The sequence below is a fragment of the Callospermophilus lateralis genome, chromosome 3 (genome assembly GCF_048772815.1).
Source record: "Callospermophilus lateralis isolate mCalLat2 chromosome 3, mCalLat2.hap1, whole genome shotgun sequence".
In the NCBI taxonomy this organism is placed as follows: domain Eukaryota; kingdom Metazoa; phylum Chordata; class Mammalia; order Rodentia; family Sciuridae; genus Callospermophilus; species Callospermophilus lateralis.
Window position 1 is genome coordinate 46111753 of NC_135307.1, and position 12674 is coordinate 46124426.

Below are 12674 nucleotides of genomic sequence, written 5' to 3' on the forward strand. Positions count from 1 at the left end.
GTTTTCTTTGTGTAAGATTTTTAGTAATGATTCATGTTCTTTAACGGTTAAGGACCAAGGACCATTTATTCACATTTTAAAATTTCTTCATGAACCCATTTTAATAGTTTGTATTTTTCTAGGATTTTGTTCATTTTCACGTACATTTTCAAATTTATTGTCAGAAAACTGTTACATGTTGTCTCTCTCTCTCTCTCTCTCTCTCTCTCTCTATATATATATATATATATATATATATATTTTTTTTTTTTTTTTTTAATTTTCTTTTTGTTTTGTGGTGCTTGGGATTGGACCTACGACCTTGCATATAAAGGGCAAGTATTCTACCACTGAGCCACATCCTGGGCCCTCCTTATAGTTAAATTTTTATTTTATCTATAGTTATGCACTTTACTTTTTAGGCTTAATTTCATTTATTGTAACCCTTTGCTGTTTCTGCCCTGAAGTACTGGGAATCAAACCCAGGGTCTTCTGCCTGTTAGGCAAGCACTCTACCAATAAGCTACAACCCCAAGTCCTCTGTTCTTTTTAAAAATAAATTTTTACCTTATTTTAAAGAACAAAGTTTTGGTATAATTGTTCTTCTTTACTGTGTTTTTATTTTCGATCAATTCCTACTTTTATTATAATTTCCAACTTATTAAATGCTTAACTTGATGTGTTTCTTCTTCCCGAGTTAGTACTGAAAGCTATACATTTTTTTTCCTAAGCAGAGGGACAAGATCCAATGAGTGCTAATATGCAGTATTAAGCAGTTTTAAATGTTTTCTAGTTTTCTTAGTTTCTCCTTTGACTCATTGCTCACTGTGTGTGTGTGTGTGTGTATATGTGTGTATATATATATATATATATATATATATATATACACACATATACACACACACACACAATATTTTTAGCTGTAGATGAACACAATACCTTTATTTTTTTTAAAAAAGTTAGGTTCTCTTTAATACTTTATTTTCTAGTTATAGTTGGATATAACTTTTATCTATTTATATTTATATATATATATATATATATATATATATATATATATATATATATATATATATATATTGCTGAGGATTGAAACCAGTGCCTCACATGGGCTAGGGAAGTGCTCTAACACTGAGCCACAATCCTGGCCCTACTCATATTTTAAAACTGATCACACACAGTTTGTTTGGTATTTTGAAATTAACTGCATTGTAATCAGAGAATTCAGTCTCCAAGATGTAGATTTTCCAACCATTTAGAATATGTGTGTGTGTGTGTGTGTGTGTGTGTGTGTGTAATTCCATCCAAATTATAGGCACAAAATTAAGTTAAGGTTCCTCATTAAAATGTTATTTTATGAGATACATATATTTAGTTGTTGTTGGTTCATTATTTTATTCATTTATTTATATGTGGTGCTGAGAATCAAACTCAGTGCCCCACACATCAGGCAAGCACTTCACCACTGAGCTCTAAGTGAGGCTAGATGAGTAATTTGTATCAATAGCTTTAAAACAGTGTATTCTCTGTGATCCAGAAATTTATAAAATTATTTTCAGCAGCAGATTTTCATTCTCAGCAATAAAGTTCCAATACAAACATTACTGATCTTTATATCTATTATAGGAGGCACTCAATTCATGTTGAATAAAATATATTATAGCATAAAAATTTTAATTTGGTTTTATATAAAATAGTAAATGCAAAAACTAAGCAAAACTTGCCAAATGCAATAATGAGAAACTTGACCCATTAAAGAGATAGGAATATTGTCTCTCTTCATTATGGTATAAGTGACATCTGAATAAAGATATAATCATAAAAATACTAATGACTTCATATGAACATTTTTAACAAAATGGTTACCATTTTACAACTCAATATGAGCTATAAGATGGGCATTTAATACACACATCATAGAATCAAATGAAAATAATTGAATCTAATATATATTTCAGAACAGCTCTATCAATAAACTACCTTATCAATTAAAAATAAACAAGCATGTCCTTAAGAAATCTTATTACTGCCAGGTATGAGGCATGCATGTAATCCCAGTGACTCAGGAGCTTGAGACAGGAGAATGGCAAATTTGAGTTCACCATGGACAAATTAACAGAACCTATCTCAAAATTAAAAACAAACAAATAAACAACAAAACAAAAAACAACTCAATATTATTACCTCTTCTGCTTTTTTTATGTGATCCTAGGTCATCTTCATCTTCAGTGACTGTATCTTGATCAAGGTCCTTTTGTTCTATCTCTTTGCTTTCAGTGCTAGTATCAAAATCTTCCTTTTCTTCCTCCCTTTAAGATAAAAACAAAGATATAAACTTATTAATGAATATAATTCCATTCATGTTTATAAACTTATTAATGAATATAATTCCATTCATGTTATATTGTCTCACTCTACTGTCATGTATATCTAAAAAAAATATTGTCTGCCTAAAAAGTATAAGGCATTATGCTTAGGAAGTAGTGAAAAATGTAAAACTGTAAACACGCAAGTGTTTATAGTCTTGCAGAGAAAACAGATAATTATATAATGTAAAATTAAAATATGTAGTAAGTACCAAAAGAGGAGGACCTCAAGATGCTAGAAAACATGTCAGGAAGAATCAAATCTATCTAGGATTGAGAGAGTCTGGCTTGAACAAGTGTCATTTAAATCGTGACTCCAGGGGGATGGGGAAGTAGTGAGCAGCAGAAGAGAGGAAATCTGCATATCATGCCGAAAAACAACATATGCACATATGCATAGTCACGAAGCTTATAATTTTGAGAAATGTGTAAGTGAAAAAGCAATAAATCAAGATATATATGAGAAAAATGCAGGGTTAGATCATGCTTGACCTTGGAGGGCATTATACAAAAAGCAATGGGAAAAAACCTAGAGTTTAGAGAAGGAAATTGATATAATTTGAAAGCACTTTGGCTGCTATTTGTAAAGTTAACCAGTTAACTAGTGAAGGGACACTAGTAAAGAAGCCACTGTAATAGCGCAGGTGGCTGGCTAGGAGGTGATAGAAGCTCAGAGTAGGAAGGAGATATAGACAAATACTGGAGAACAAAAGTAGTTACATTCCTATAAAATAGGCAGAATGAACACAATATGGATATTCATATTTACTATTTTGCTTCAATTAAAACTAAAATTATATGGCCTTGAAATAAATGCCACCATTTATGTTCTACATCATAGAGTGATTCTGCAAGCTCACATGTATTCAGGAGATAGAGATAATATACATAAGTGAGGCTGGATGAGTATAAAAAATACAGTGGTGGTACATGCCTAGAACCCCAGCATCTCAGGAGGCTTAGCAAGACCCTCAGCAACTTAGTGAGACCCCGCCTCAAAATAAAAAAAAATAAATAAAAAGGGCTGGGGTATAGCTCAGTGCTAGAGAACCTCTGGGTTAAAAAAAAAAGACCCCTCCATCCCTCCATATCCATTTATAGTTACTCCACTGCCCCTGGCACTCATTTGCTTTCTGTTTCTATATACTCACTTATTCTGGACATTTCATATAAATAGAAACACAATACATTTTGAGACTAGCTTCTTTAATTTAGCATATTTTCACAGCTCCTTTACATTGCAACATTTATCGGAACTCTATTCCTTTTTATTGCTGAATAATATTCTCCTGTATGATGTACCACAGAAGAAATATACCATTTTGTTTATCCATTTATCAACTGAAAGATATGTGAGTTGCTACCACTCTCTTCAGTTAAGAATAATGCTGCTATAAACATTTATGTATATATCTTTGAGTGAATGTATACTCTTAATTCTCTTGAGTACATAAGAGAATGGCTGTAACATTTACACACAGCAATATGGTTTAACTTTTGAAGAACTCTCCAGTTACTTTCCAAAACAGTTATACCATTTTATATTCCCATAAGCAATGTATAAGAATTCTAATTTCTTCATATCCTTGTCAATACCTGATTTCCATCAGTTTGAATAAAGTAGTATTGTGGAGCTGGGTGCAGCAGGAGGATCATGCGTTCAAAGCCAGCCTCAGCAAAAGGCAAGGTGCTAAGCAACTCAGGGAGACCCTGGCTCTAAATAAAATACAAAATAGGGCTGGGGATATGGCTCAGTAGTTGAGTGCCCCTGAGTTCAATCCCCAGTACCTACCTTCCCACCAAAAAAAAAAAAAAAAGAGGGAGAGAAAAAAAGAAAGTGGTACTTTTTTTTTTTTAGTATTTATTTTTTTAGTTATCGGCGGACACAACATCTTTGTTTGTATGTGCTGATGATCGAACCTGGGCCGCACGGATGCCAGGCGAGCGCGCTACCGCTTGAGCCACATCCCCAGCCCGGTACTAGGGTTTTAGTGTTCACTTCCCTGATGGCTAATGATGTTGGGCAGGTTTTCATGCACTTATCTTCTTTACCCAAATGTCTATTCAAATCCCATGTCATTTTAAAATTGTTTTGTCTTGGGATGTGATTATGGCTCAGCAGTAGAGTGCTTGCCTAGCATATGCAAGGCACTGGGTTCAATCCTCAGCACTACATAAAAATGAATAAATAAAATAAAGGTATAATTAAAAAAAATGTTGTTTTTTTATTGTTGAATTATAAGAATTCTTTACATATTCTAGCTACAAGTCCCTTTTCAGATACAGAATTTTCAATTTTTTTCTCTCATTCAATAGGCTGCCTTTTTTAAAAAGACATATTTTCTTTTTAAAAAAAATTTAAGTTGTTGATAGATTTTATTTTATTTATTTATTTTTATATGGTGCTGAGGACCAAACCCAGTGCCTCACACATGTGAGGAAAGCACTCTACCACTGAGCCACAACCCCAGCCCTCATTAGGTTGCCTTTTATTTCCTTGATAGTGTCTTTTAAATCACATAAGTTGTTCTTGATTAGGCAGAATTAATACAGTCAAAATGGCCATATTACTAAAAGCACTATAAAGATTTAATACAATTTTCTGTTAAAATTCCAATGATATCCTTCATAGAAACAGAAAAAGCAGTCATGATATTCATTTAGAAAAGCAAGAGGCCCAGAATAGCCAAAGCAATCCTTAGCCCGAAAAATGAGGCATCACAATACCAGACCTTAAATTATAATACAGAACAAAAACAGCATGGTATTGGCACCAAAACAGGCAAAAACACCAATGGAACAGAATAAAAGACACAGAGACAAACCCACATAAATATAGTTATCTCATACTAGACAAAGGCATCATAAACATACCTTAGAGAAAAGATAGCCTCTTCAACAAATGATGCTGGGAAAACTGAAAATCCATATGTAGTAGAATGAAACTGAACCCCTATCTCTCACTCTGTATAAAACTCAACTCAAAGTGGATCAAGGACCTAAGCATTAGACCACAGATCCTGTACCTACTAGAAGAAAACAAGGCCCAACTCTCCATCATGTTGGCTTTACGAACCAACTTCCTCAACAAGACTCCTTTAGCACAAGAAATAAAATCAAGGGCTGGGGTTATAGCTCAGTGGTAGAGCTATAACCCCAGGCAAGAGCACTTGCCTCACAAGCATGAGGCCCTGGGTTTAATCCTCAGCACCACATAAAAAATAAGTAAATAAAAATAAAGATTAAAAAAAAAAGAAACAAAATCAAAAATCCATAAATGGGATGGTATCAAACTAAAAAGCTTCTTCACAGTAAGGAAAACAATCAAGAACATGAAGAGAGAGCCTAAAGAATGGGAGAAAATCTTTGCCACCTGTACCTCAGATAGAGCATTAATCTCCAGGATATACAAAGAACTCAAAAAACATAACAACAACAACGACAACAACAAAAAAAACCCAATCAATAAATGGGCAAAAAAAGTGAACAGGCACTTCACAGAAAAAGAAACATGAATGGCCAATAAATATATGAAAAAATGTTCAACATCTCTAGAAATTACAGAAATGCAAATTAAAACTACACTGAGATTTTGCCTCATTCTAGTCAGAACAGCAATTATCAAGAATACAACAATAAATGTTGGCGAGGATGTGGGGGAAAAGGTTCACTTATATATTCCTGGTGGGAATGAAATCTGGTGAAACTGTATGGAGATTCCTCAGGAAACTTGGAATGGAATCCTCATTTGAGTCCCATGGAATCAAAAGTAAGGGTATAATTTTGATACAAAATCTGAAGGCAAAATATGAAAAATCACAAATCATTCTAACTTAAAATTATGCAAAAATCCTAGCAAAATGACATAAATATTTGTTTGAAGAAGCTGTGTGCCATGGCACATGTCTATAGTCCCAGCTACTGAGAAGGCTGAGGTAGGAGAAGGATTGAGCCTAAAGAGTCTGAAGCTAGTATATAACCATACCTCAATATATACCCAAAGGACTTAAAATCAGCATACTATAGTGACGTGGCCATATCAAGGTTTATAGCAGCATCAATATTAATAGTGAATCTATGGAACCAACCTAGATGCCCTTTCAACAGATGACTGGATAAAGAAAATGTGGTATATATATTACTCAGCCATAAAGAAGACATGACACAGACACCAGAATGGCAATATGTAAATCAATGGTTGTGCAACTGATGTGATTCTGCAATCTGTATATGGGGTAAAAATGGGAGCTCATATCCCACTTGAATCAAAGTGTGAAATATGATATATCAAGAACTATGTAATGTTTTGAACAACCTACAATAAAAATTAATTAAAAAAAAAAAAAAAAAAAAAAAGAAGACATGACATCTGCCAGTAAATGAACGGAACTGGAGATTATCATGCTAAGTGAAAAAAGCCAATCCCAAAAAACCAAAGGCCAAATGTTCTCTTTCTCTGATATGTGGATGATAACATGTAATAAGCTAGGGTAGGGGGTAGAATAGAAGTTCACTGGTTTGGACAAAGTGAATGAAGGGAAGGGAGAGGGATGGGAATAGGAAAGACAGTAGAATTAATTGGACATAACTTTCTTATGCTCATATATGAATACACAAACAGTGAAACATTATGTACAACTGCAAGAATGGGAGCCTATATAGAATAAGTCATAGTCCATGTATGTATAATGTCAAAGTATATTCTACTGTCATGTATATCTAAAAAGAATAAATTAAAACACATAAGTTTTAAATTTTGATTAAGTCCTTTAATTGCTGTCTTTATGTGCCATTTCTATTAACTTTTTAAATTTTTATTAATTTTTTTTTGTGTGTGGTACTGGGGATATAACCGAGGAATGTGTTCATGCTAGACAAGTTTTATCTACACTAGGATAAATCCCTACCTCTTTTTAATTTAATTCTTGGGATACGGTCTTGCTAAGTTGCTGAGGCTCGTCTTGAACTTCTGATCCTCCTGCCTTGGTTAACTGAGTCACTGAGATTACAGGGATGCACCACTGTACCTGGCTTTACTTGTTTTCATAACTAATCCTTATTCCAAATATTTGAAAAGCAATAAAATACTTTGGCAGTCTCTAACTTACCTGAGGCACTATCATCCTTTCCCTATACCATAAACTGAAATTTCAAATATCATCCTTCTCTATCTATCAAAGGATCTCTGAAATAGTGGGATGTGGTAGTGGAAATAAACGACTCATGCAAGAAATATTACTGCTTAAAAATAACTTATTGAAAGCTTTCTGTGAAATTACCATTCAAAACATTAATTCTGGGGCTAGGGTGAGGCACCGGGTTCGATCCTCAGCACTATATAAAAATAAATAAATAAAAGAAAAAGAATTAATTCTAAGAGAAAATTGGCCTAAAATTTAAAAATTTAATGACAGATCTATACTTGATGACTTCCTATATATACATTTTATAAGTTTGACAGCAATTATTGTGTACTTATAGAAGACTAGTTTACTAAAATTCGGAAGTATTCTAGAGTTTAAGTTACTTGATTTTTATTTACGTATGTTAAGATGAATAAATAAAGCCAGGTAAGCAGTGTAGTTCAAATCATACCCTATAGATAAATCTGCTGTTGAATTTCTTTGCTCATCTTCCTTCAGTTTTTCTTGCTTTTCTTTCATTTTTTGTTCTTGCTCCTTAAGTTTTTCTTCCTTCCTTTTACGAATTCTGAAAGTCAAAGTAAAATATTATAGTCTACTGATGCAAAGATATGTTTAAAATTTCAGGATCTTGTCTTTAATTATTCATTATGAAAAGTGCTCCAAATGTTATTACAGTCCATTCAATAACTTCTTTGTAAAGCCATCAAACATCAGAATAAGTAACAGAATGTAAAATACTATTTTTACAAAGAAATATATATATATATATATATATATATATATATATTTTTTTTTTTTTTTTTTTTGGTACTGGGAATTGAACTCAGGGGCACTCAACCACTGAGCCACATCCCCAGCCCTATTTTGTATTTTATTTAGAGACAGGGAGGGTGTCTCACTTAGTGCCCAGCTAAGAGTTGCTTAGTGCCTAAGTTGCTGAGGCTGGCTTTGAACTTGAGAATCTTCTGTCTCAGCCTCCAGAGCCACTGGGATCACAGGCTTGCGCCACTACACCTGGCAAAATAAATAGCTTTTAATAGCATGACTGACTGTAATTGTATCTTACCTAGCAGCTGCTTCTTCCCTCTCTTTTCGATGTTGTTCTGCTTTTAATTCCCGGAATTCCTGTTTTGCCTGTCGTAATATATCAACATAATCTTCAATGAAATCCCGAGTAGAAACTAGGGTTAGTAGCTTCCCACAGAGAGCATGAAGTATCTTCATTTTTTCTCCTGTCAAAAATTGGTAAACAAGACTTCTGTATTATCAATGAGAAAAAGAGGAATTGTGTTTGAAAACTTTAAATTTGTGGCTCAATATGGAATACCTAATAAATAATAAGGAGTACTCTCTAATGGTCAAACATGCTAATGGCATCTTTTCAAAGCAACTTTGAATCCAATTTAGTAGCAATGTGATATATAAGTCATTTTAAATAGTAATATCTATCTTGTACACTAGCTAAGTGGACATGAAAAATTTTCTAATTGCAAAAACTATTTTAAGTTTTCATTTTTAGGCTCACTAATAAAATTCAAATCAAAACTAAATTATGATCATGTGAATTAAAAAAATGGCAACAAACTGCTACTCTGAAGAGATAGCACAAAGTCACTGCTATAAATTATAACGATATATGAATGTCGGGAAATAAGGTGCTCTACATTTATTATATGTTCTCTAAAGTTCATTAAATTTTTTACATTTTTTATGTAAACATGAAAAACAGGTTCAATTTAGGTCATTATTTGTAGTCTAATAAATTTTTCTTAAAAGACTTATCTTTTTTAACTTTCTCTTTTAAAACTGATATCATCTAAAATTTCTCATCAGCTACTTTGTTTTTTGGGCACAAGAGACACAAAAGGATGGAAAGTGGGCAGTTTACAAAAATTTCAACTTGCTAAGTTTACCTGGTGTCAAATCATACACTGAAGTGCTTGATAGCTTTTTTAGTAGGCTGGGGTTGCTCAAACGAAGCTCCATACAGGCATCATCTGTAGCATCAAATCCTCCTCGTTTCTGATATCTGTACTTTGCATTTGCTGATGTTACATCTGCACCTGAAGCTAAGATGTGCAGTCTGAGTATTTCAGAAAGAGTGCAGCTATCAAGATCCAAGCTTTTCAAACTGCAGCCTGTAGTTGTTAAAAATGAAAGAGTCATTTAGGACAATAAATACTTAGCAATTTAAAATATACCTTTATAAATTAAAAAATAAAAAGTCAAATAAGCAAATAAATAAATAAAATAAAATAAAACCCACACATACCCTGGTGTAACTGTGGCCATGCAGCTGCCAAAGATGCAACTGCAGACAGTGCAGATTTTGTGGGGTCTGCATCTTCATCCAAAGCCTCTGTTAAATCTTTAAGGAAATAAATACTTTATTCTAGTGCAAATCAAAGCTTGAATATTTGGGAATAATGCCCTTTTAAAATGATGAAAGAAATAGAATCAACTTAATATTCAGGAACCTCAAAAGAACCAACACTAAGTACAAGCATTATTCACATTCTGCCTAGTCTCCACCTACAACTATACATCCTAAAACACACATGCCACACTAACATTTTCCTTACATAACATAAAGAAGGCAATTTCCAAATTACCAACAAGATGCACTTACATATTACAAAAACACAGTAAAATGCACTTTAGAATTAGAAACAAATCCTCTCATTCAACATCACCTTAGAAAAAGCCCACTTTGAAAACTGGAATCTACTTAAAGCTACCCAATCTTTTATAAATATTTTAAGATCAAATCTTAAAATAAAGGCTATAATCATCACAAAATCAACCCAGAAAAAGAAATAAAGAGAACTACTAAGCACTGCTGTTAGTACTTATTTAACCTTTTCATTAAAATTTCCAGTCTTTATTTTGAAATATCTCCAATCCAAGAAACAATGGGATGATTTCCTTGTATTTTCCAAATGAACTGCTTTAGATTTGAAAAAAAAAAAAATGCTTGGTTTAAAAGTAGGACTAAACAACAAATCTACTGGTAAAAATGTAAAGCATTAGAATAAACAATCCTAATTATGATATACAGATTGATTAAAAAAAGATTAAGTTTAGAGAAAGAACTGCTATCTTTTAATAAAGGAAAGAGGTAGCTCTAAGATCACATCTAATTATAATAATTGACTATTTCATGACACTAAAAGCATCAACAGGATGACACAGAAGTTATTTGACTAAACTTATCACACATGACAAAGTCATACCTATCAGGCCTAATCTAGCCCAATGACAGACAATGTATTTTTTTCTCACCAAGGAAAATTAGACTTAAAACTTTCAATTTTCATTTAACATATAAAGCCAAACAAAATTAATAGGCACTCTAATTTTTTCCCAATCAGGACTTCAAAAACTACAAAATTCATCTAGTCCTAGATACACAACTATAAAACTGTGTTGGCTCTCTTTCTTAGCAGCAGCATCAACCTATACTATCTATAGAAAGTTATAATTTTCTAGGACCAAGGTTATAAACACCTTAGGTACTGAATCACCAGTGCAAGGACAGCTTATTTATTTATTTGTTTTGCAGCGGTGGGGATGGAACTCAGGGCTTCCTGCAATGCTAGCTAAGCACTCTGCCAATGAGCTACATTTCCAGCAGGCCAGTTATTTTTAATTGGGTTAAAATAAAGTAACATGTTAAAATATGTATTCTGTAGCTCCATTATCTGTGATATAGCACTCTTGAGAAATTGTAAATATCACTGTAAGATTTGTTTAGATAGTCACTTGGCTATATCACACGAAAAGAATATAGCTGAAATATATCTATGACTATCTGAAACACATTATCATCTTAATCTAAAGTTAATACATACAATTCCAACACTAAACAAGATATCCCAGCAAATACACAAAACTGTTCTATGTAAGAAGGATGCTCTTGTTTTTATAATTTACTTTTATTCTGTTTTGGTGTTGGGGATCAAAAACCCAGGGCCTTCGATATAAACAAGCACTCCACCAATGAGCTACCAACCCGTTCCCGTGCTCTGAAGGGCTTTTAAGTTCATGATGTAAGACTGAAGACAGGATTTTAAAGTGTAAGATTTTAAAAACTGCTAATCAACATTTCTAAGACTTGATATAAAAATAGAGGTCAAGGACTAAAGAAGTTATATCTTCTTGAAGACATAATTTTATGGGTAATGCTAGTGTGACAAATATTCAAATTTTCAACTTTGCTGCCATATTTAGAGGCAACATGGTAGTCATTATGAGGGTCTAGATCAACCAAGCTTGTACCCAATTTCCTTACTCATGTTTCCTTAAGCACACCTCATTTCTTTATATGTAAAATGCAGACAATTATTATATCTGCCTCACAAAGGTGGCCTGAGAATTAAATGAAATAACACGTAGTGTTATATCAATTCTAACTATGTGATCTTTATTACATAACTTCATTGAACCTAGTTTTCCCATCACTAGATAAATTAATTCTTCTCTTTCTGATCAATTTTCCTCTTGCTAGAAATTGCAGAAAACATCTTACTAATAACACCATCACTAAGGAGAAGTAAGACGATATTCAATCCCATGTGATTCTTTAATTGATTTTTAGGAAGAGGTGTGAAAAAGCTTTTTTTTTTTTACTGAGATAGGAGAATAGATGTGAGGAAAGTGTCAATTTTTATTCAGATAGACAGACTTTATATTTATACTTATAGATAGTCCTTTATAAAAATGGAGCTATAAAATTTGCAGATTAAACAAATGGCAATACAAACCATATCCTTTCATATATATATTTCCTTTATATTAAGTGATTTTTCAACACAATTTCCTTTTTACTCCCCATCCCTTTTTACCCCCCAACTGGGACTTCAAAAATTATAAAATTTATCTGTTTAAATCCTGAATTAAATATAGCCTTATGTCTTGTATTAAGGTCAGAACTTAATCAATAACCCTCTTAGGTTATTCGCTATGATATAAACAATGGCTAAAAGAATATTTTCATTTAATTGACTAAATTATCTGAGAAAACAACAGGGGTTATATTGCTAAAATGGCCTTGATAAGGGACCCATAGTGATTATGCTCAAGCTGGACACTAGGGCAACCAACATCAGATGCATACTCATCAATACCCTATTGCTTCAGGAACTAGACATAAATAAAGATAAGCTCAAATTGTCTAAGGCCAACG

General features: G+C 32.8%; 1 protein-coding gene across 3 annotated transcripts in view; it reads right to left on the reverse strand.

Annotated features, from left to right (window-relative positions):
* Positions 1-12674, reverse strand: part of Baz1a (bromodomain adjacent to zinc finger domain 1A) — a 110600-nt gene that overhangs the window by 23957 nt on the left and 73969 nt on the right. For 2 of the 3 annotated variants that reach the window (XM_076850188.2, XM_076850187.2), the window contains exons 13-17: positions 9762-9857; positions 9403-9627; positions 8556-8721; positions 7941-8054; positions 2164-2288 (exon numbers count right to left, since the gene is read on the reverse strand). In XM_076850188.2, coding sequence (XP_076706303.2) covers positions 2164-2288; positions 7941-8054; positions 8556-8721; positions 9403-9627; positions 9762-9857 — 726 coding nt within the window. The remainder of the gene's footprint in view (positions 1-2163; positions 2289-7940; positions 8055-8555; positions 8722-9402; positions 9628-9761; positions 9858-12674) is intronic. The other variant, XM_076850186.2, reaches the window with a different exon arrangement.